A 26449-nucleotide genomic window follows, 5' to 3' on the forward strand; every position below is an offset into this window, starting at 1 on the left:
AGTATGAATTCAAAAGTATACAAAGTACCAAATTTTCATATGCTTGCTTATATTTAATTATACATCTATATTTAAAATAATTTCTTTATAGACATTTTGGATATTCAAGATGATGAAGTAGCAGAAACTGTTTACAGAGATAGAAAGAGACAACTACCTTTGGAATTGACAGTGGAACTAACGGAAGAGACATTTAATGTGACAGTAATGGCTTCTGACAGCTTAGTTCTCTTCTATGCTGGTTGTGAGTATGAGCCTTTAGAGGAGACTATCTATATTACATTTTAGGACATTTAAAAGTACACAGATTTTATTTTTTTTTTATTTTTTATTTTTTTTGAGACAGAGTCTCACTTTGTTGTCCAGGCTAGAGTGAGTGCCGTGGCGTCAGCCTAGCTCACAGCAACCTCAAACTCCTGGGCTCGAGTGATCCTTCTGCCTCAGCCTCCCGAGTAGCTGGGACTACAGGCATGTGCCACTATGCCCGGCTCATTTTTTATATATATATATCAGTTGGCCAATTAATTTCTTTCTGTTTATAGTAGAGACGGGGTCTCGCTCTTGCTCAGGCTGGTTTTGAACTCCTGACCTTGAGCAATCCGCCCGCCTCGGCCTCCCAAGAGCTAGGATTACAGGCGTGAGCCACAGCGCCCGGCCTCACAGATTTTATTTTTGCATTCTGTATATTGCATGTTATAAAATGATACCACTTTCATGTCTCAAGGAGACTGCACACATTGAAGCATTTACTTCTAACTGATTCTTGGGTTGTGTAGCTGATATATATATATATATATGTGTGTGTGTGTGTGTGTATATATGTATCTGATTTACTAATTAAAGGTTAATTATTAAACTAGATGTTAATTTTGGGAAATTGTGATTCAAGCTAATGATTTTTAATATATTAACAGTTCTTATAGATTTATAGTAAGTATATTGCTTGTATCTTCAAATAATAGCCATTCAGATATATTCTTTGTAGTATGAATGCAGAAAATCAGTTGCATTTGGAAACCCTCTTAAGTGTTTAGACTATATTGAGGACTGTATACTAGGATATTTCTTATTAAGAAATAACAATTTTGGGAAACCCAATAAATCCATTTGTTACATGCAAGTATGGATGCTTTGGAGATACACATGTAATATCTGTTGAATTTTTATTTTAATGTAGGGCATGCAGTATCCATGGCATTTCTGCAATCCTATATTGATGTGGCAATTAAATTGAAAGGTATTGTACTGTAATATGCATGCTTATTTTCCTGATTCTGAGCTGTAGCTATTATAAAACTGTCATGGTAAAGATGTAGAAAACCCCATAAAATTTTGGGTTATTATGCTTGTGTCTCCAAGGTTAATGAACCAAGAGTTTCAAAAGTGCTCACTTGATTTGTCTTAATGGAACTCTCTTTAGTAGGAAATAGAGAACCTTTTTTTAAGTACTTGTGGCTACACAGTTAATCCAGTAAGCTTTTTTGGCCGAATTCAGTCATTCAGCAAGCATTTACTGAGTCTCTGTTTTGTACTAATTACTATTAAATACTTGAGATAAAAACTTGGCAGATAAGCTCAGTTTCACAGTCTAATGAAAGATCAAAGATCCCAGTGTTCTTGAAGCTATATAGTTTGCTGCTCATGGACTAGAATATTTCTTAATAGCCAACATCTTTTTATTTTTAACTATTCTGTGAAATCTGATCTAATGGTGGGCAATTAAGAATCCAAGGAATGGACTTTGACTCAAGATATCTATACCTTCTTTCCAGCAAAGACATAGGAAGAAGTTGGAAGGCCTGTCAGTAAGATAATGATGGGTTAGGTGTGTATAATGTTTTGTAATTATTTGAGTAAGACAGAATATATAATACTTTATATCTGTAATATGATTTTCTCCTACCATTTATGTTGTGAATAGAATCTATTATGGTTAAATAGGCTTATTCCTGGCTACTCTGGGAATGTATCCACCATTTAGTTTTGGGGGCTCTAAGGCTCATAGAGCTTTTTGAGCTCATAGAGGCTTTTTCATTATTTTGAAAGTTCCTTATGGGTAGGATGTATGCCTTATGTCAGCTTACTGGACTTGGCATGCTGCCTTAAATTGTCAAATATCTGGTTTTCAATAATTGCTGAATAAATGAATAAACGAATGTAACAGAATTTTATAAAGTTTGTTTTATTTACAGGAAAACATGTGCTGATGTACAACCTATCTATACACTGGAGATTTTGATTCCAAAAACTCAACCCTAAATGAACCATTCCTTTTATTTCCCAACCACATTTGATCCAACTTTTGATTTTTTTCATTAACTGAGTGAAAGGATAATTAAGTCTGTGAATACTATGATCCATAATCATTTTTTAAAAAGCAAATCCTATTATTTGCTTTCAGATTTTCCTTTATAGTTGCAATCTATGGGCAAATTTAAGTTTCTCCTCTTAGGTTCTCTAGACTTATTGGCAAATAATTAGAAGAAAGGAAAAGGAGGAGAAAATATAAATCATAATGCACTAGTAATATGATAATGTCTCTGAATAATAGAATTCATTATTGGTCCCACCAATCCATTTGGTTAGACATCAGATGAAAATGGTAACAGATTCCCTTCATTTCTTCTCTGTTAATGACCAAATAAAGAGACTGTTTTCCCCCTTAGTGTAAGGGCTCTGAGTTGTATGTGTTTGTGGAATAAAAATAATAAAACTAACCCAGGTCTTGCTTTTCTTTGCATTCAGTCTGTTCTTTATAAATAACAATCCTTTTTAGTAATTAGACATCAGATAAATTAACTATTTTGGAAGTTCATGGGGCTTAATGTGGAAACACATAGTATAGGTTTTTATAGTGTTTTGTGTCTTTGTTGAAGCCTATACTATAAATTTGTAAAGTGAATTAGGAAAATTTTGTAATACTTCAGGCATTTAGTCCTATACTCTTGTCTTTCATATTGACTTCATGGGAAAAAGCCATTTTTCATTTTAGCCCAAGACAATGAAGAATCTTTTTCACTCAGTCACAAGGTGGCAGCAAATATCACATTTTTAATGCTGTACTAAGAGAATCTATTTTTTTCCTTTAAATTAGGAAACTATTTGAAATTATTGCATTGACAAAGTATATGAGATGTAATATTGTAGGCATTTTAGAATATTAGACTATTCAGATTGAAACATGAGTAAATATTGAATTCACTTTATAAGAAAGAAAATAAAAATTTTAAATTTATAACTTCAATGAGTAGTCTTATAACTACTGTAGGACAGACTGTATTATCAAAAAGATTGTTAACAGTAAAGAGATAAGTTATTGCATACATGTGAAATCAAGAATCTAAAAATATACAAATGAATTTTCAGTATTAAAAAATTTTAGTGATAAGATATTAAAATATCACATTTCATAATTTTTATCATATAGGGTTAAATTGATATACAAAGATGCTTTCTTTGATCTAGTATAATATTAATGTTTATTTTTATTTGAATTTATTCCTTTCTTTTGCTGGCTGAGTTTTTGGTACTTTTTTTATTTAGTGTTTGATCTCTTTCTGCACAGTGATTTCTATATTTTAGAGAATTTTACCTGTTTTATTGTAGAACAAGTAAGAATTTCTGTTTGAGATTCTATGTGTTACTATGTGTGTTCTGAGGCACACATATATATATAAGAACACACATACACATATACATATATAAGAAATTATATTATTTAGATAAGATAGGTCTCTGAAGTCTTTGATGAATTTCACATGTCATTTATTCACATACATATTTGAGGTGCTCAAGATGCTATAAAATCACTGGTGAGTAAACAGATACAGTCTCTGCTCTCAAGAACTCTCTTAATGGACAAAGACATTAATCAGATAACCACACAAATGAGTACATGATTATAAGGACACATAAGGAAAGGAGCATGGTTCTACAACAGCATTTACCAATGGAAGCTGATGTAGATCAGCATGTCACAGAATGCTTTCTTGAAGTAGTCACACACTCTGCAAGGTTAGTGGGATTGAGCTGGTACCAAAACAGATTTGAGTTTTTAAAAGGTATCTCTAGCATTAATACAGAGACATCAAATTCAGGGAAGTGAATTGTAAGTCTATTGTATTAATAGTTATATCCAGGAGAAATGATGACTAGAGTAATAGCAGTAAAGAGAAATGGACAGTAATTAAAGATATTCAAAATTTAGGTAGTAAATTGAAAAGACGTGCTGATTAATTAAATATGAAGGGTTTAAGGATGGGGAGGCGTGAAAGATGATGCTTTGTTTTCTGAGTTGCACAAGAGTGGCAACTTCACCAATACACACAGGAAGAAAACCATATTTTAGACACGTTGAGTTTAAGGATGTTTCTATTCAAAGGGAAACAGAGAAGGCAATAAGACTACATGGGTCTGGAACTTCAAGGAGGAGGCTAGGCCAAAGACATAAATTTAGGATTCATTAGGTGGTTGATGGTTATTGAGGTTGTCTAGGAAAAGAGTGTAGAACAAGAAGAGAAGGAGGCTTAAACTGAGCCTTGAGGAACTCCCAACTCTTCTGGCTGAAGAGCCTGCAATAAGGGACCAAAAAGGAGAAGTTGGAGAGGTGGCGGAAAAGCCAGTAGGGGAAGGTGTTGTAAAGATCAAGGGAAGAGAGTGTTTAAACAGGAGTTTTTCATGCTGAGAAATTAAAATAAGAATGGGATAGAAAAATATTAAAAATGCTAAGCAAATGAGGTTTCTACATTAATAATTACAAAATATGGATTTTCCTTTTATTTAGGCACATCCGCTATGCTTCTTACTAGAGTAAACTGTGCCGATTGGTCTGGTGTATGCGCTAAGCAAAATGTTACTGAATTTCCTGTTGTAAAGATGTACAAGGAAGGCAAGAACCCAGTATCTTACACTGGTATGTTAGGAAGTGAAGATCTCCTAAAATTTATCCAGCTGTAAGTACTCAGCTTCACTATAAGATTTCTAAATGTTTAGGTCTGCAGAAGTTCTAGTTCTCATACTTTGTTGACATACTTTGAATAAGTTAAGGAAGATACTAGAATTGAGATCACAAAATAAATAGTGATAAGGAGAGTCTGTGCACATTCCAGCACTTTGGGGGAAGATAGTAATTTTGTTTAATATGGCTGTTTTTTTGATGAATATTTGTCTTTATTTTGTGACATATTTATCCTGTGTAATATATCGTTTGCAATGTTCAGTATGTCCTATTTTTTATAAATTGAAAAATATCCTTAAAAATTAATTTTTAATGTAGTTGTGTATTCATCCAGCAATAGGATTTCATGTCCGGTGATCATAACGTCAATCCAAGAAGCAGAAGAGTATTTAAGTGGAGAGTTATATAAAGATCTGATCTCCTATTCCAGTGTGTCAGTACTGGGACTATTTAGTCCAACCATGACAACAGGTAAATAGAGTTGAGCTTTTAAATTATACAATACAGTACATGGTTAAACACTCATTGCTTATTCATTTTTTTAAAAAAACAGTATCTTTTAAATTATAGAGAATTTTGAAAATACAGAGACGTTTGAAGGAAAAATAAAAATTTGTTATCTAATTATTCAAAGATAAATCCTGGCCAATTTTGATGTAATGCCTTCTATCTTTTTTCTGTGTACCTATATATTGCATATTTATATATGTTTTAATATAATTGGGCTAAAACTATTTAGGTATTTTGCTGTTTTGTTTTATTTAATATTAAGTTGTATTTTTTCCATGTGATTAATATTCTTCATACATAAACATGGCTGCATAATATTTGAATAAATATATACACTGTAATTTAGCTATTTACAAACAGTATACTGTTTCCTTTTTTGCTGTATGTAAAGAATATTTTTACTTATGAGTCTTTGTGTGAATTTTAGACTAATAAGTATAGATTCTCAATAGAATAACTTTATGTCTTCTGTAAATTATATATATTACTCATTTTTTTAAATGGTGTTTTAGTGCTCATGTAATCAGGTAGTATGAGATCTTCATATTTTTTTTATGTTTTTATTTTTTGTAGAGATGAGGTATCACGTTTGTTGCCCAGGATGGTCTTGAACTCCTGGCCTCAAGTGATCCTCTCACCTCAGCCTCTCAAAGTGCTGGGATTACACTGGTGCTCAGCCTCTCAAAGTGCTGGGATTACACTGGGATTACATGGTGACCCACCATGCCCGGCCAAGATCTTCGTATATTAAGGATATTGAGCTTTTCTCATTTTTCCAATTATTTTACCTCTGTTTGTTTGTTCTCTCTTTATTTAATAATATTTTTATATATAGCAGTTTAAGATTTGTTTTCAAATATATAGATCTTGAGATTTCTTTCATTGCTTTTGATTATAAAAAAATCTATATTATTCTTATCAGTAAATATTTACTTATATTTTTTCTTGCTTTAATTATAATATTTATATTCTTGCTTTGAATAGTCTTTTTAAGTAAATTATGGTTAAATATATATAACATAAACTTTACCATCTTAACTATTTATTCACACTGTTGTACAACTAATTTCCAGAACTTTTTTCATCTTGGAAAACTGAAACTCTATACCCATTGAACAATAACTCTCCATTTCTCCCTTCCCCTAGGCCCTGCTAACCATCATTCTACTTTCTGTTTATATGAATCTCACTACTCGAAGTACCTAATGGAAGTGAAATCATACAGTATTTGTCTTTTTCTGACTGGTTTATTTCACTTAGCATAATGTCAAGTTTCGTCTCGTTGCAGTATGTGTCAGAATTTCTTTCCATTTTTAAGGCCGAATAATATTTCATTGTATATATATACACCACATTTTGTTTTTTCATTTATCCATCAATGGATACTTGGTTTGCTTATATCTCTTGGCTATTATGAATAATGTTGCTGTGAATATGTATGTACAAATACCTCCTCGAGACTCTACGTTCAGTTTTTTTTTGATATATACCCAGAAATGGAATTGTTGAATCATATGGTAATTCTATTTTTAATTTTTTGAGGAACTGCAGTACTATTTTCTATACTGGCTGTACCATTTTACATTTCTACCAACAATGTACAAGCATTACAGTTTCTTCAACATCCTTGCCAATACTTGTTATTTTATTATTTTATTTTTTGATAGTAGCCATCCTAATGGGTGTGAGGTGACACCTCATTGTGGTTTTGATTTGTACTTCCCTAACAACTAGTGATGTTAAGCATCTTTTCATTATGCTTTTTGGTCCTTGTATATCTTCTTGGAGAAATGTCAATCTATAAATATATCCTTTGCCCATTTTTAAATCAGCTTATTTGTATTTTTTGTTGAGTTGCAGTTCTTTATGTATTCTAGATATTAACCCTTTATCAAATATATGATTTACAAATATTTTCTCTTATTCTGTAGGTTGCCGTTTTACTCTGTTGATTGTGTCCTTTGATTTTTTTCTTTTGTGTTTTTTTTTTTTTTTTTTTTTTTTTTTGAGACAGAGTCTCACTTTTGTTGTCCAGGCTAGAGTGAGTGCCGTGGCGTCAGCCTAGCTCACAGCAACCTCAAACTCCTGGGCTCAAGCGATCCTTCTGCCTCAGCCTCCCGAGTAGCTGGGACTACAGGCATGTGCCACCATGCCCGGCTAATTTTTTTTTTATATATATATCAGTTGGCCAATTAATTTCTTTCTGTTTATAGTAGAGACGGGGTCTCGCTCTGGCTCAGGCTGGTTTTGAACTCCTGACCTTGAGCAATCCGCCCGCCTCGGCCTCCCAAGAGCTAGGATTACAGGCGTGAGCCACAGCGCCCGGCCTTCTTTTGTGTTTTTTAAAGTTTTTAACCTTTTAGACATTTTTTTAGTGCATGGGATGAGGTTAGAGGCCAGCTTAATTTTTTTTCTAAATATTTAACAATTGTCCTTTTTTTCCCCTCCGCTTACATGAGATTTTACCATCACCATATTAAATCCATATTCATATGTGTGTGTATATATGTCTGTTTAAATGTATCAAATTAATAACGACAAAAGGCTATTATTACTCTTTACCTAGGAATAAATCTATTCATTTTATAATACATACTGAATACATGACTGGTCAATGCTCTTATTTGCCTTTTTTTTTTTTTTTTTTACATTTTCTTCTCTTTTTGCCTATTGATTCTTCTAGGTGAACATTAGCCATTTGCATTTATTATCTTATTTAGATATCTGCTGCTTATTTTATTTTTCATTGGTGTTTCTTTAGTTTGTTTTTTGTTATTTTTTTAAAATATGGAGTAGCTTCTTTTGCTTGTATTTCTCTGGGAATAGAGAAGATATTCATAAAAACACATATTTGAACCTATAAAGTTAAAGACCATTTCAATGATTTTGACTCCCTCTTATAGAAGCTGAAGATGCTTTTAATTTCTTCTATGCTTTTTTCTTCTGTTTGAGCCTCTGTGGTCTCATAATATAGACTCAGATTATCATTATTGCCAAGCTTTTTTTGCATTATACATTTCTCTTTCAAAAATCTTTGCATTCACTTTCCCAACGTTTTATGATGAAAATTTTCAAATATACAGCAAAGTTGAAAGAATTTTACAGTAGATATCCATATACCCACCACCTAGATTCTACCATTAGCATTTAACGTACTTGCGTTTAGTATATACCTGTGTATCTATCCATCTGTTAATTCATCTTTTTTTGGATACATTTCAAATTAATGTTTTTGCATTCAACTTTGATATCATGCTTACAGCAATTATTTTAATTTTTATAGTGTTACATGGCATCATAAGCTATTGTGTTCTTTTAATATCACAACTTCTCTTTTCTTAGACTATTTACTTCTTGCTTCCTAGGAATGTATCTTTCAGTAAGTTTTTAAGGAAGAGTACAAATAGGGTCTTTTTTCTGACCAATAGTATTTCTGAGAATATTGTTTGTTGCCTATGTATATCAATGGCCTCTTAAATGGATAAGAAAACCCCCAATGTTTTCTTCACTATGATAAGTCTTACCGTTTATCTAGCACACTTCCCCTTCTTGTTTTTCTTTCCTTTGAGATGAATTTCAAATTCTGAATGAAATCTTTTAAGAATATTTATATGGAAAGAGGACCCCACTATCTAGCATTATATTTGTACATAGTAGATACTACTTATTAAATTTTTCTTTCTAGATATTTATGTCTAGTAATTTTTCTCTACTTTTTTTTCAAAATCTTTAAAATAAAAGGCACAAAGGAACTTTTTAAAAAGAATAGTAAGAATATTGTGTGCCCTATGGCTTACCATCTTAGAGGGCAAAATCCTAGAGAGTGTAGATTCTTAATTGAAAAAAAAATTTTTAAGGAAAAATTGTGAAGTGAGCCTGTGTTTTACTCCTCCATCTTCTCTTTCTAATGTTTTTGCTTCTGTTGACTTTGTCTTCTATGTTCCTCAGGTGCCTGGTGCCCTGCTGTTCTCATTTATTATTTACACTAGGCCTCGTTCCAAGAAGAATTTACGTCTTCAGATAATAAAAAACACAAATATAATAAAATCATTAAAATAAGGATAAGAGTTAAGCAATAAAACAGTAGGGGATAATTATGTAGACAGTACAAAACACTGCCGTTGATCATAAAACTTACCCTGAGCAATCTGGTAGCAACCAAAAAAGGAAAGATAAAATTTTTGCTATCTTATCATCATTTACATAATAAATGGCGACATATAAGTTAGGATGCTGGTTTATCCACAGAGAAGACTTTTTGCTGATTGTAAATACTGAGAGGAATTTTTCATGTTTTTTATATAGGAGATTGACATCAGAAACAGTATATTTGATCATATTTTTACATAAATGGTAAAATTTCCATGTAGTCATCTCTCAACAAAAGTCCAAAGTATAATGTTAAATTATATACAGGTAGTTCTATTATGCCAAAATGATTGAGTCTGGATATGACATATTATTTCACTGGATTGATTTTTACCAATCTTTTCAGTTAGGTATTAGTTCCTTTTCTTTTAGTTTTGTTTTTGCTTTTTGCAGACAATTACATATAGTAGCTAAACTATCAACGTCCATTGAATAACAGAATAAATAATGATAAAAGTCTATTATTAATTAATAAAGTTGTGCCTTACTAATAAAAGCTAATTAGTAAAATTTCTTGAGCACGTATTTGTACTAGATGTTGATTTTTGTTCCTGTAGATTCTAATGGTTTGAAGACATACAGTGTGAATTTCAGGAGGGCAGATATGTCTCTTTTATTCACTGGTGTATCTGCCATGCCCCTGTGAGAAAGTTACTATTTCTTCCTGTGTAATAATAAGCATCTTGTGGCGAGATAATTTAAAACTCTGAGAAATGTTCTGTTTCTCATCATACTTTTGAATTCCAGTTTTAGAATCCATTGCCTGAAAGAACTGTCACTATGATGGTTGTCAAATGGAAATTTTCTAACTCATCATTTCTTCTATATTTATTAATAGGCATTCTGCTCCAAAACAGAGGTTTCTCTTCTCATTTATTTGTTTATCTTTATGGATTCCTGAATTCTTATTTTATTCAGTGGGTCATAATCAGTTACTATGATTAGTTTGCTCAAATTGTCCCAGATTTTGTCAGTGGGAGCCCCTTCCACCTGATTTCTCTATCCTTTTGACATGTCTTCATCATTCCTTCAACATTTCCTTCTATTACAAGATATTTCCAGCCTCATTCCTGAAATCAGCCATTTCTCCAAAGAGTTCAGGTTTCCTTTTAGTGGCAAATTAAATTTAAAAACCAAGATCTAGGGGTTATCAGTGCTTTTAGTTACTGGGGTGTTCTTGCTTCTCAGCTCTTTCTGATGGAGCTAAAAAAAAGGGGTGTATGTGAGTGTATAAATACAATTATTCAATAATATGTGATAATGGAAAAAGCAATATTGCTATATATATATACACATATATATAAATGTATTATATGCAATTAAAATATATTTATAGTTAAACTAATAAGTTATCATTTGTATAATATATATGTCCCAAATATATTTCTAGTAGCCAGAAGAGCTTTTTATGTATCTTTTTACTTAGATACTTGAGTATTTTCTTATATTTAAGGCTGCTATGTATTCTGACATAGATATAAAATGTTCACCAAGGGGGAGAATATGCCTGGTTTTGAATGTTCAGAGGAAAATATACACTTTAATTTAGTGGAAATAGATATGCACCTGAGATCTGCAGTCTTATACTGTCCCATGCCACGAGTTACTTAAGATTTATGAACAAGTAGATTCAGGAAGAGACTTTTTAAGAGAGATATTCATGAGTAAATAGTCTTCTGTATTGGGAAATTATATGGAAATATTATATTAAACAGTATTTTTCTACTGTTACTTATCTAAAAAGAAATCAGAAGAAACTGAAACCAATTCTATTATATCATTGCTTTAGGTAAGATCATCTGTTGAGCAGAATTTAACTCAACATCTTCATTTCTCTTAGAAATGAAAGTATAGGCACATAGTCCTTTCTAATTGCTATTTTCTTATGAGTCTTTTCTACTTTTTGTGTAACACAAGCTAAAGAAAATATTTTAATGAGTTTCTCATTAAATTTATAATTATAAGTGAGCTCCCAGTGCTGCTTAATGGTTGACTGAGCCACTCTAGTAAGTTTGCTTTCCTGCAGACAGTGTTTCTCAATCTTATGGAAAGTATGTACCCTTTTTAAAGAAAATAATCCTGTGGTTACCCAGTGTTAAAGTGTTGAATATTTACATTATGAATATAGGGCTGACTTCTAAGGTATGGAACTTTGGGTTCAGCATGCCTAGCCGACTAGGTGCTTTATGACTCAATTCTTCCACCAATGTTTTTCCATTTGAGTTACTGTAAATTGTTCATACATGAGCTGAGCTACCATTTGGCCTTCACTTGGCAAGAATACATTATTTCCCTGTAAGTCCACCTCTGCTTTTTTTCCTCATTAGTCTACAGTGATTTAATCCAAACTTGCTTCTGCGTTATAAAATAGTTTTTAACATAATCCAGAATATGCTATTTATTTATGAAAATGTATTTAGAAATCTACAGAAATAAGTTTTTATTTTGAATATGTATATCCTAACAAAGGACCGAAAACATATGAATACCATAAACTATATATTTTGAAATATATCTTATAACTTTTATGTCAACATTTTACTCAAGAGATTATCTGTTAATTTTTGAAATGCCCTGCTACTTTTATATCTTTTGTGATCTAAATTTGGTATCATCATGGGTCATTAGATTTGTCATTAATTTGTATCAATACAAATTATTCAAAGTTCAGAGGTAATGAAAACACATTACTGAAAATGCAAGAAATAAAAAATAAAATCCATCATAATTGCACAATCACAAAACAGACACTGTTAGAGGACTGGAATTTCCAGTCTTCTATTTTTTTATGCATATAGGCACTTTTAGATTTTGTGATTTTAAGTACACATTGTGTTTCTGGTGTTGAGTTATGTGTTAGCTGTCTCCATTTACCCTGTCATAGGAGAAATTAAAAGCCAACAAATATTTATTCAGTAACTCTGTATGATTAGAGTGCTATGAATCTTATAAATTACATTTAGAGTACATCTGTTTAGGAAACCACAGTTTCACAACATCAATTTACATTTCTTGAGTAATCAAATGTCATAAAATGGACACAGATTTATTTCAGAACTAAGTTATATGAGGCCTGCACTTAAATATTTATCTTTGTAATTAATAATGAAAAACTAGCATCTATATTAATCTCTTCATCAATTGAATCACATACATTATTTTAAAGGTTTCAGATTTTTGTCTTGTCTGTGTATTTATAGCGAAAGAAGATTTCACTGAAGCAGGAAACCATCTAAAAGGATATGTTATCACTGGAATTTATTCTGAAGAAGATGTTTTGATATTGTAAGTTTTTTGTTCTTCTAATTTTAGGATGGAAGAAGTTGGGCAAAACAATGCATTGCTTGTCTTTAAACAGCTGATGAAGGAAGATAGCACAGACACATAAATACATTTTTAATTTCCTTCTGGAAAGTAGCAGACTATTTAGATTCTTTAGATATTTTTTTACTTTAGGCCAAAGCCCCCACGGGCGATCCTGGATTCATACTAAATCATTTTCTTATAAAATTTTTTCTCTTTGGGTTCTATTACCTATAATTTTGGTTCTTTGGAGTTGTCATAGTTTTTGGAGAATTTTACTTCTTGAGCATCTTGAGTTTTTTTAACCACTTAAATTGCTTTATCTGTAGAAGACAGGGCTTCTATGATATAGCAAAATGTTTTAGTTGTTACAGAATGAAGGACTGAACTACAAATTTGGAGATTTTATTATTAATACAAATGACATTCTAAACTAATGGCCATTTTCAGGTGCAAGTGGACTAAGCCCAAATAGTTTATCTTTCTTACCTTCTAACTATAATATTCTCAATTGTGATTTCTAAGCTTAAATCTTTCATCTTGAACACTAGTGACATATAATCTTGGTGATCAAGCTTGTGTTCTATTTGTGAAATTAAGGACTTTTGAAAAGTAAATACTGAACTAGGAAGACTAATCCATCTGACAATGGATAATCACCACTGTCCTCTAATCTCTCATTGTGCATTTAGCTATGGTCCAAAGAGGTAGACCAGTAGTTTTCAGAATGTGTTGTTTATAACACATTCACCTTAGTTGACCGCCTGGTCTACTAAGAGGCTTCTCTAGGTGATCTGAAGACTGGGCTTTCTCCTAATGCATATAATATTGTAATGTCTATACTTTGCTCTGGCATGAATTAAATTATTACATACGACTACCTCACTAGTAATTTCACACAAAGCATTTTACCTATTTAATTTAGAGAATTTAGAGAATTTTCTTTTAGGTTTAATTAGCAAACGCAGTTTTGGGTGGATATGGGTCCTTGTTTCAGTGCAGAGAGCACAGACTTTATGTCAGGAGCCCCTCATTTAAAGTCTGTGTCTGCTGTTTATCAGTCTCTAAGTCTTGTTTCCTCATCTAAAATGGGGTTAAAATGCCTACTTTATAGGACCGTTCTGAGGGTTAAATAAAAATACAACTAAAATACCTAGTGGAGTGTCTGATAGATAGTAGGTTTCTCATAAATGGCCATCTCCTTATTCATCAATGTACTGGGCAGTCCAAAAAGGTTGAGAACCATTCAGCGTGTTCCAAATCCTATTTAGACATTTTGGGATGAATAAATTGTATAGGAAAAAAAATCTGGCTAGATTATCTGTTACTTTCTTTTAATCTTGGTTGTCAAGGCTCTTGAACTTTCTCAGAGAGCCTCATATAGAAGATAATAGTTTGTCTGGAGATTTAGCTCATTTTTTCCTTACCAGTAGGGCTTCCTACTTGCTGTCTCCTACTGTGACCTCCTGGCCTAAATTTTCATGTTTTTGATTACTTGTTACATTTTGGTTGGGAATTTTAATACTACATTTCTCCATAGGTCAAATAAATATGCTGCAACTCTTCCAGCCCTGCTGCTTGCCAGACATGAAGAAGGCAAGATAGAGAGCATTCTACTAGCTAGCACTCATACGCAAGACATAGTTCAAATAATAACAAATGCATTATTGGGAACATTTGTGAGTATATTTTATAATTAAGGATGCCATTTGAAACAAAATCTAGATAAGCTGAAGATAGTATATGTTAGTATACAATTTTCTAGCCTTTGCCGGCACAAGGATGATGTCCTATGAGCTGAAGATTCATTGGGTTGCTCTGTTTTATTGGTCACTCATTATGCATACAGCATTTCTACTCTACTGCTAAAAGTTTACATGTCTTACTGAGACCAGTGTGGCTGAAGTCCAGTTAAAGTACTTAATCTAGAGTAATGCTTCTTATGAAGCACACAGATTCCAGAAAATCAGACTGGTTGGCTTCAAATCCTTGATTTATTTCTTACTGCCTATATGTTCGCTTCTCTGTTCTTTACTTTGCACATGTGCAATATGTATTAGGTCATAGTAGCACCTGCTGCAGATAGTTATTGGGACTAAATGAGACACGAGATGTACAGTGCTTTATGTACAATGTTTAAACAATGGTAAACATTCAACAAACACTAGCTACTATTCTTATTATTTATACAGTTTTAGAACAAAATACTGTCTTATGAAAGGCCTTTTCTAATGTTTTGGTTGTACTGTAATAAATACATCACTTAACCACAGGGATACGTTCTGAGAAATGTGTCATTAGGCAATTCTGTTGTGCCAACATCATAGAGTATACTTACACAAACCTAGATGGCATAGTCTACTATACAGCTAGGCTGTATGGTATAGCCTATTGGTCCTAGGCTACAACCCTGTATAGCATTACCGTACTGAAAACTGTGAGCAATTTGAACATAATGGTAAATATCTGTGTAGTTAAACATATCTTAACACAGAAAAGGTACAGTAAAAATAAGGCATTATAATCTTATGAGATCACTGTTGTATATACAGTCTGTCACTGACTGAAACATTGTTTTGTGGAGAATCACTGTATTCAAGGACACAACAGTTGTAATCTGGATTACTTGATTTCAGTTCTCTGTTTATATTGAACATAGCTAGAATATTCTAAATTGATACTTTTACATTTCTAGAGTGACATAGGAGCACTATTATCAGCTATAAATGCTGAGTGAATATCCTCTTGCATTCTTTGTCATGATGATCTAAAGGACATTATATTTTAGGCTCAAATGAATGTGGTTTTTATTAAGTCTTTTTGTGACCTTAGTTCTGTCCCTTTTCTCTCCCTCTTAAAGTCACGGGTTATAATTAATCAAATCATTGAGTTAATGTGTTTATGATGTAGTTTTCTAAATTATTTATTAATATAACATTTTTGTCTTTAATGACATGTTATTAAGTAAATATCCCTTAGCATGTACATAGTGTAGTATTTTTAGACTTATTATAAGTCTTTAGCCTTTTCTTCAGATAATACAGAAAACTATAAAGAAGAAAATTATAGTCAACCATAACTTCTCTAACCAAGTTTAAATTTGGAAATATATTTTCCCCAGACTTAAAAAAATTCTCTGTGTATGTCTTCTTATAGTAAGGGTATTTTCATTAAGAAATATAATTTAACAAATTTCCTCTTGATAGATATTTAAGTTGTCTTTAGTTTTTTGTTTTTTAATTCAGGGAACATCCTTGTAGATAATCTTTGGGTGTGTTCATGGTTAGATACTTAGGGTAAATTTCTATTAGAATAGAATTGAATTGAATTGCTAATCTAAACAGTATACTCATTTTTGAGGCTTCTGATAACATTTTTGTATTGTCCTACCAAAGATTTATATCATTTTACTCTTCTATCTTTTCTATCTTGGCCTATCTGATAGAATCTGAAAAAATTAGAATGTAATATTTTTCTTTAAGATTACCTTCTTTAAGCCTGAGAAACTTTGGGCAAACTTATCTATCAAAATCTGTTTACAGTTAAAGCAGATGTGATAAGCATTGTGACAGTTTATATTTGAGTTTATAATATTTTGATTTGTGATATTCAACTAAATACTGAACAATTATAATAAAAATTAAACAGACTTTAGAAAGATTTTAGTTCCTTCATCTGGAAGGGGAAGGAAAGTAGATGACCAGATGGTAAAAATTTTTCATATGGCATGAAATTTTTATTTTAATGAACCTGATGACAAATTAGGCCAGATAAATAAGTGCTTAAGTCTGAAATATATAATAATTAACTGCATAAGCAGTTATATCACGTTTAGAAATATTTGTTAGGAAGCAGGTTTGGAATTTTTTTAAGATAAACTGGGTTCTTTTTTATGCTTTTATTATGGACGAGTTTAGAATACCAGGGCTCACACAATTATAGCCTCTTATATACATAACCAAAGGTCACCTTCCAAGTACCACATTTGATGACCTTTTAACTGTTTCCTCTTGGCTTCTCAATAGCAATCAAAACTGTTGTCTGTACCATTCCTTCTTAAAATTCTCTCTTCTGCCTTTTGGAGTTCATTCCTCTCCAGAGACTCTTTCAACCCTCTGACCACCTGTCTCATTTATTCTCTAGAATTACATCTTCAACCCTTTAAATTCTTTTACTGTGTTCTATTTTGGGAAATTTTATCGATACTCATAAATTCTACCATCACTACTAGCTGATGATTCCTAGATCTGAGTTTCTAATCTTAACTTTCCTTGTAAACTCATATAACTCTTGGTTCTTCTTTCCTGACAGATACAGAAAAGAGGAGGGTCCATCACTCGTCTTTCTTTTCTCAAAATCATATTCCACTTGTCTTTCTGAAAACATGCCTAATTAATCACTAATCTGACTCAAAAATCTTCTCAGTATTCCCAAGAGCTAGAAAATTTATTAAGGCATTACCCATCTGGTCTCACATCCACATTTGCTTCTTGCTTGGCCTAAGTATGGCATCTTTCACTTCCACTATTCCCCAATATATGATGTATGCCTTAACAGCTCTCTGCCCATCCTCATGATGTTCCCTGTATCTGGAATCCCTGCTCAAGTACACATATCAGCCTGTCAAGATCTTATCCTTCAGCCAAAGCCCAGCTCAAGTATCAATTCCTCAAACATTTGTTTTTTAGCTTGTTTAATTTTGAGCCAATAGATTTCCTTATTGTCATACACTAGATTGTTTCATGGATCACAGCAGTTTGTATACCTATCTGTCTCCTCCCTAAACTATGAACTCTTTGAGGGCAGGGAAAGTATCTTATTTCTTTATATATTCAGCACCCAGCATAACATCTTGAACACTGTAGTTCTTAGTAGATGTTTGAATTGAGCAGTGGTGTCTATGTCTCACCTCATGTTTCTGCAGGCTTAATAAGATCTATCAATATTTAGGAGGGGGATATACTTCATGCAGAAGGAGTCATTACTACTAAGGAAATAGAATTTTAGGCCCTTTTCCTGAGTTGGGGGAAAGTGGAGAAAGGATGTATTTCTAAGATAAACAGAGTGTAGGGGCCTAGAGAAATTCTCCTTTACCCTCTGAAGGTTACTGAAAATCATCTGACAAAAGACAGATCAGGAGAAAAGGCATAGAAAATTTTACTTTAATGTGCATAGCACAAGGGAATCATAGAAAAATGATTACCCCATCTTTAAATTAATAAAAATAATAGATTTCTAGTTGCTTATTAAATTCCTTCTTTCAGTTATTATAAACTGAAAGACATGAGATTGGCAGTTGGATTTGCTTAGCATATCTTTGATTATTTTAATTATGCTAAAAATCATAATATTGTAGAAAGTAAAATTTTATTAACGTTTAAGTAATCAGATATTAAAAGAAAGAACATATCTTTAAGAACATATATTCTCAGCTTATATTTTTCTTCAAAAATTTTATGTTAATCACTATACATTACATGTATCAAAACAATGCTGTGTACTTCATAAATATGTACAATTATGTGTCAGTTAAAAAAATTTTATCCTAGAGGAAAAAATAACAAAATTTTGTTTGTCATGTGTACAGTGGCTAGTTTGGTCCAGATTTTAGCATAAGAAATTATTAAAAGAAGTATTACATCTTATAAAACAGGGGTGCCTTTAAATGATTCTCAAATTCTATTAGCAATTTTATTTTGAAAATAACTCATTAAGAAGCTTGAGATTCATAGTTACTAGTATAGTAAAATCTCTACTTAAGTGAAAATGTGTTTGAATTACATTTTATAAACTAAAATTGCATGAGTGATTTGAATAGTATTTTCTATTGTATGGCATCATCATCCTCCATGTATTTTTTTTTTTTTTGGTCCCTTTCTTTTAACAGCCAGAAATCACTGTGGAAAATCTTCCTACTTATTTAAGACTTCAGAAACCATTATTGGTTTTGTTCAGTGATGGCAGCATGAATCCTCAGTATGAAAAAGTAATATTGACACTGGCAAAACAGAAATATCTGGATATGTTTACTCCTTGTTGGTTAAATCTGTAAGTGTACTTTTTATTTTTAATATATAAGAGGTAAAGAAAGTATGATAATTATTACATTTTCATTAGGAAATGAAATTCTCTAACTCTACCTTTGGAGGTAATATAGGACCAAATATGTCATGATATTTTAATAGCTAACTTCCCTTAGACAGGGTCCAAGATGACCTTGTTTTAGGTTGAATTTTATTCTACAAGTTTTTTAAAGTAATAATTTTTCCAATTTTAACAGTTATTGATGTTCATTGAAGAAAATTTGGCAAATACAGAAAAGTAAACATTGTGGTATTTTGGCCTTTTCCTTCAGTTCCTTCTTCTGTACTTCTATATTTTTAAAGTCCAGCCTATAATGTTACAGAAGGTTTCAGAGCATTCATCAGCAATATTTCCTAGTGTGTTTTCTAGACGTATGGCTTGTGTTACATTTAATGTCTCTGACCAAAGTTCACAAATACACATAAACACATATACTATCCCTCATTCAGATTTATCAAATGAAAGACATATTTTATTTTTTAACTCATTTGAAACATTACAAAAGTGAGACAATGTAAATTTTTGCTGTAAAGCGTTTAATAGTACATCCTACTGCTCGAGGCAAAAATTTCCAGGTAATTATCACTGTAGGTATCGAAGAGTAAAATAATATTTTACAAAACATGGAATGTGCATTAGGAAAACTAGGTATCTTTAACATACGGTTTCATGTGAACATAATTATTTTTCACTTCTTTAATTTGAAATTAACCCTTTCTCCTTTTTTCCTGAGGAAAGGCACAATTTTATTTGGAAAAGAAGGATTTGTAAAAATAAGTATCTTATTATCTTATAGTTATATAACTGTTTAATTTTTGAGCTGACATATGATCAGATACTTGACTAAACTTTGGGAGGAAACTATTGATTGCCTCAAGCCTCAATTGACAAGTGCTTGGGCTATGCCTGATTTTCATTAAAACTGTCATTGGCTGCCTTTTTTTCTCCTAAGAGAAAGAGAATGCCCCATAATAAAAAGAAACTTTTAAAGAATCTGATTTCTAGTCACATCATTATAGACTTCTTGGTTTTGGGAACATCTTTTCATAAACTAAACTTACTGGTATAATACTATTTAAAGTTTTTTTTTTTTTAATTTTTTTTTTATTTTGGCATATTATGGGGGTACAGATTTTAAGGTTTCAATAAATGCCCATTTACCCCCCCCCCCCAAAAGTCTGAGTCTCCATCATGACCATCCCCCAGATGGTGCACATCTCACTCATTATGTATGTATAATGTTCTATAAACTATTTTCATTTTTTATAGAAAGAACATTAATTAACACGTTCATTTGTTCCCTTTTGTAGAAAGAATACTCCTGTGGGGAGAGGAATCTTGCAGGCATATTTTGACCTTGTGCCTCCCCTTCCTGTTCTTGTTTTGGTGAATCTGCATTCAGGTGGCCAAGTATATGCATTTCCTTCAGACCAGGCTATAACAGAACTAAACCTTATATCATGGCTTAAGAAATTAGAAGCGGGACTAGAAAATCCTATCAGTAAGTTTTCTATTTTGTTCAATACATATGGTTCTGCATTTTGATCCATAAATTTTAAACTTTAAATGAAGCTAATGAATGCTAGAGTGAGCTGAATTGTAACATTTCTAAGTATCCTCAATAATAATATGCTGATAGCATTGTTTGTGGGACAGTCTTTGATTATAAGGCCAAAGGTGCAAAGCCTTAATCTAGGACAGCTGGCTCACCTATGAAGGCCTCTTTCATCTCTTGAATTTCAGTTCACTAAGTCCATGTTGCTTGTATAGCATGCCAATGTCTTCAAACATACAATTTTAGTAATTTATATAGTTAAAAAAATTGTTACAGTGGGAGCATTGGTCTACTGAAGCATAAGTCCTTTATGCTATTTTTATAAAACTTAAAATTGTAGATTTCACAAGATAGTTCTTACATAGCTTTTCCATATAAATGCCAGTTTGTTTTCTTTCTATAACTGTAAGCAAATATGTAGTTTTGTAAGAAAGTGACAATATTTTATGAATAATACATTATTATTATATAAAACTCTGGTTCTTAATACAGGCATACTCCAGAGATATTGTAGATTATGTTTGAGACCACTACAATGAAGAAAGATACATTAATTTTTTTGGTTTCCCAGTACATATAAAAGTTATGTTTATACTATGCAGTAGTCTACTAAGCATGCAATAGCATTATGTCTAAAAAGTATATACCATAAGTAAAAAATATTTTATTGCTAAAACATGCTAACAATAATCTGAGCCTTCAGTGAGTTATAATCTTTTTGCTGGTGGAGGGACTTGCCTCAGTGTTAATGGCTGCTGACTAATTTAGTGTGGTGGTTGCTGAAGGTTGGGGTGACTGTGGCAGTTTCTTAAGACAACAATGAACTTTGCCACATTGACTCTTCCTTTCATGAAGGATTTCTTTGTAGCATGTGATGCTGTTTGATAGCATTTTACCCACAATAGAACTTCTCTCAAAATTGGGGTCAGTTTTCTCAAACCCTGCTGCTGCTTTATCAACTAAGTTTATGTAATATTCTAAATCCTTTATTGTCATTTCAGCAGTGTTCACAGCTTCTTGACCCACAGTAAATTCTGTCTGGGCTAATCCATTTTCTTTGCTTATCCATAAGAAGCAACTTCACAACCATTAAAGTTTGATCATGAGATTGCAGCAATTCAGTCACATCTTCAGTCTCCAGTTCTAATTCTAGTTCTCTTGCTATTTCTACCCCATCTCCACTTACTTCTTCCACTGAGGTTTTGAACCTCTCAAAGTCATCCATGAGGGTTAGAATAAACTTCTTTCAAACTCCTGTTAATGTTGATATTTTGCCCTCCTCACATGAATCACAAATGTTCTTCATGTCATCTGAAATGGAGAATCCTTTCCAGAAGGTTTTCAATTTACATTGCTCAGATTCATCAGAGGAATCACTATCTATGGCAGCTATAGCCTTATGAAATGTATTTCTTAAATAATAAAAGTTGAAAGTCAAAATTACTCTGTGATCTATGGGCTACAGAATGGATGTTGTGTTAGCAGGCGTGACATTAATCTTGTACATCTCCATCAGAGCTCTTGGGTGACTAGGTACACTGTCAATGAGCAGTTATATTTCGAAAGGAAATTTTTTTTTTCTATAAATATGCTTTCATCAGGCTTTTGTTGTTCTGCTCTGTTCATCAGGCACAGGCAGAGTAAACTGAGCATAATTCTTGAGGGCCCTAGAATTTTTGGAATGGTCAATGAATATCATTGGCTTCACCATGTGTCCTTTCAACTTTGAAGCCAGGCATTTACTTCTCTCTGTGAAAAGTCCTAGATGGCATCTTCTTCCTATGGTAGGCTGTTTCGTCTGCACTGAAGAATCTGCACTGTTGTTTCGTCTGCACTGTTGTTTAGTGCAGCCATCTTTATCAATGATCTTAGCTAGATCTTCTGGATAACTTGCTACAACTTCTCCACCAGCACTTGCTGCTTCATCTTGCACTTTTATGTTATGGAGAGAGTGTCTTTTCTTAAACTACATACCAACCTCTGCTAACTTCCAGCTTATCTTCTGCAGCTTCCTCACTTCTCTCAGCCTTCATAGAATTGAAGACAGTTAGAGCCTTGCTCTGAATTAGGCTTTGGCTTAAGGGAATGTTGTGGCTGGTTTGATCTTTTGTCTGGACCACTCAAACCTTCTCCCTATGAACAATAAGGCTGTTTTGTTTTCTTATCATTCACTGCAATAGTACTTTTAATTTCCTTGAAGAACTTTTCCTTTGCATTCACAACGTGGCTATTTGGCACAAGAGGCCTAGCTTTCAGCCTGTCTTGGCTTTCAACATGTCTTCCTCACTAAGTAAGCTTAATCATGTCTAGCTTTTGATTTCAAGTGAGAGACTCTTCCTTTCACTTAAACACTTAGAGGTCATTGTAAGGTTATTAATTAGGCTAATTTTAATATTCTTGTGTCTTGGAATAGAGAGGCCTGAGGAGAGGGAAAGAGACGGGTAATGGCTGGTTTTTGGATCAGTCAAAAGACAACATTTATTGATTAAGTTCATTATCTTATATGGGTGTGTTTTGTGGTACACCCCCCTTCAAAAAATTTACAGTAGTAATGACAAAGATCACTAAAACAGATATAGTAATAATGAAAAACTTTGAAATATCATGAGAATTATCAAAATGTGACACAGAGACATGAAGTGAGCACAGGCTGTTGAAAAAATGGCACCAATAGACTTGCTCCAAGCAGGATTGCCACAAACCTTTAATTTGTAAAATATGGAATATCTAAGTGCAATAAAGTGAAGCACAATAAAGTGACATATGCTTGTATTCCAAACACTTATATCTCAGACTGAAACTGTCTTTGGGTTTCTCCCTACACATTATTATTATTGCTTTTGTTGATCAGATGGTTCTACTCTTATGGATTATGATACGTCTGATTTTACAGTATAGGGCAAGTACTTCAAAGAAAGTTACTGTTGGAATAAAAATAATAGCCAGTATTCACTAAGAATGTGTTCTTTTTCAGGCATGGTGCTAATTATATTTCAGGGATTATCTAGTTTATTCTTACAACCACCTCAGAATTTGGGGTCTGGGGGATAATCACTGTATTCTTTTTCAAGATGATAAAACTGAGATAGAGGTTAAGTAATTTGTCAAAGGTTATTTACTAATAAATACCACAGCAAGGATTCAAACCAAAGAATGTAATTCCAGAGCCCCTATTCTTAACCAAATCTTCTGATCTATCTTAACATATCATTTCCTTGTTTTATTGAATCTCTAAGTCACCATGTGATTTAGTCAAATAGTCTGTGTAGTCACTGAGATTGTCAGGTGACAATTGAGTTTGTACTGGTTTTATTTAAACTCCATAACCATTATATCTAATCAATATACATAAACATTTAGAGGAAGAATTTCTGCTTAATGAAATAGTATTTTAATAAGTATCATTATTTTATATTTAATTTGAATAATAGCTAACAAAAAGTACATTTCTTAAATTATTTTATCTAATCCACATAATAAAGTGGTACATGTTGTTACACATAAAAATAAGTACCACTGTGTTACATTTTATTAAATTTAATAATAGTAGCTAACATTTATTGAATACTTACGAGGTGGCCAGCACAATGCTAAGTGATTTACATATATTATCTCATTTAATTCTCACAAGGTTCATATAAAGTATTATTATCTTTAGAAGAGTTAAGTAACTAGTTCAGTCACAATTAACCAGTAAATGAGGAAGCTTGGATTCCAACCTGGATCTCTTTTACTCCAGAGCTAGAATTTTTTTAAATTGACAAATGAAAAATTATTATATTTATGGAATACAATATGATATTTTGATATATATAAACACTGTGAAATGAGTAAATCAAACTAATTAACATACTCATCACCTCACATACTTCTTATATCTTTATGGTGAGAATGTTTAAAATCTACCCTGTTAGTAATTTTTAAGTACATAATACATTATTATTTACTATAGTCATCATACTATACAACAGATCTCCAGAACTTATTCCTCCTGTTTAATAAACTTTGTACTTTAACATCTCCCCATTCCCCACCTCCCACCCATAATCCCAGTAACCACCATTGTGCTCTCTACTACATCTATTAGTTCAGTAATTTTAGATACCACATAAAAGTGAAATTATGCCATATTTGTCTTTATGTGCCTGGCTTATTTTACTGAGCATAATATCCTTCAGGTTATTCTATGTTGATGCAAGTAACAGGATTTCTTTCTTTTCTAAAAGCTGAATAGCATTCTATTGTGTATATATACCATATTTTCTTTATCCATTCATCCACTGGTGAACACTTAAGTTGATTTTATATATTGGCTATTGTGAATAATATCCTATAATGAATATGGGAAAGCAGCTATCTCTTCAACATACTGGATTTAATTTTCCTTTTTTTTTTTTTTTTGAAACAGAGTCTTGCTCTGTTGCCCCAGATGGAGTGCAGTGGCATCATCATAGCTCATTGCGACCTCAAACTCCTGGGCTCAAGTGAGCCTCCTGCCTGAGCTTCCCAATTAGCTGGGACTATAGGTGCATGCCAGCATGCCCAACTAATTTTTCTAGAGACGGGGGTCTCAGTCTTGCTCAGGCTGGTGTTGAATCTGAGCTCAAGTGATCCTCCTGCCTCAGCTTCCCACAGTGCTAGAATTACAGGTATGAGCCACCACACCTGGCCAATTTTAGTGTCAATTGTTGTACCACACTCATTCTTCCCAGGTGGTCTACTTCATTTCTGTCAAGTTAGGCAGTTTTAACTAGACTATTAAGCTTAAATAGCCTATGGATGATATTTTATTTGATATCATCATCATGATTATTTATTTATAATTCATATACCATAAAATCTACCCTTTTAAAGTGTGTAATTCAGTAGCTTTTAGTAAATTCTCAAGGCTATGCAACTATTACCTCTGTCAAATTCCAGAACATTTATCGCCCCAAAAAGAAACCCATTAACAGGCATTCCCAATTTTTTTCTCTTTCTACCCCCTGGCAAACACTAATCTACTTTCTGGCTGTATGGATTTGCCTAATCTGGACAGTTCATTTCAATGGTATGATACAATATATAACTTTTTATGTTGGCTTCTTTCACTTAGCATAAGGATTTCAAGGATCAACCATGACCTAGTAGTTCATTCATTTTTATGGATAAATAATATTCCATTGTATGAATATATCTCATTTTGTTTATCCATTCATCAGTTGATAGATATTTGGGTTGCCTTCACTTTTTGGCTATTACAAATAATGCTACTATGAACATTCATGTACATGTTTTTGTGTCCTTATTTTAGTACCACACTGTGTTGATTATTACAGCTCTGTAGTATGTTTTAAAATTGGGAAATTTAATTCCTTTACCTTTATTCCTCATTTTCAAGATTATTTTGGCAATTCTGGGTCCTTTTAGATGGTATTTTGGTCTTAAGTTTTTGAGATAATTTATTGGTTTTAATGTTTCCCTAGGAAATGAGACAAAATTAAGTTCCCTGTTTTGTCTAAGTCAGTCTGGAAGGAAGCCTTTCTGTAGTTTTCAATTGTCTTTGACTTCTTCATTCTAGCTACGTGGTATAGGGATCCTTTTAGTTGTAGCTCTTTAAACTCTTCAGATAGTCTGCATTTACTTCACTGTCTGCATTGCTATTTTGTAAGATTAAATGAGTGTTGTCATTTTGCAGCTGCAGTGACACAGAATTCCCATGGACTCTAAGTCAGGATTAGGTGTAGCTAGGGCTAGAGTGCTTCTCAAACTGAATTGCTTAAAAAAAAAAGTGTTGTTCAGGCCGGGCGCGGTGGCTCACGCCTGTAATCCTAGCACTCTGGGAGGCCGAGGCGGGCGGATTGCTCAAGGTCAGGAGTTCAAAACCAACCTGAGCGAGACCCCGTCTCTAC

General features: G+C 32.6%; 1 protein-coding gene across 2 annotated transcripts in view; it reads left to right on the forward strand.

Annotated features, from left to right (window-relative positions):
* The window catches only part of TXNDC16 (thioredoxin domain containing 16), an 88580-nt gene that overhangs the window by 58469 nt on the left and 3662 nt on the right, over nucleotides 1–26449 (forward strand). Inside the window, exons 12-19 of one of the 2 annotated variants that reach the window (XM_076004024.1) lie at nucleotides 92–244; nucleotides 1178–1237; nucleotides 4784–4952; nucleotides 5292–5428; nucleotides 12817–12901; nucleotides 14460–14598; nucleotides 18807–18967; nucleotides 20314–20504. In XM_076004024.1, coding sequence (XP_075860139.1) covers nucleotides 92–244; nucleotides 1178–1237; nucleotides 4784–4952; nucleotides 5292–5428; nucleotides 12817–12901; nucleotides 14460–14598; nucleotides 18807–18967; nucleotides 20314–20504 — 1095 coding nt within the window. The remainder of the gene's footprint in view (nucleotides 1–91; nucleotides 245–1177; nucleotides 1238–4783; nucleotides 4953–5291; nucleotides 5429–12816; nucleotides 12902–14459; nucleotides 14599–18806; nucleotides 18968–20313; nucleotides 20505–26449) is intronic. The other variant, XM_076004025.1, reaches the window with a different exon arrangement.

Source organism: Microcebus murinus, chromosome 6 (genome assembly GCF_040939455.1).
Source record: "Microcebus murinus isolate Inina chromosome 6, M.murinus_Inina_mat1.0, whole genome shotgun sequence".
Lineage (NCBI taxonomy): Eukaryota > Metazoa > Chordata > Mammalia > Primates > Cheirogaleidae > Microcebus > Microcebus murinus.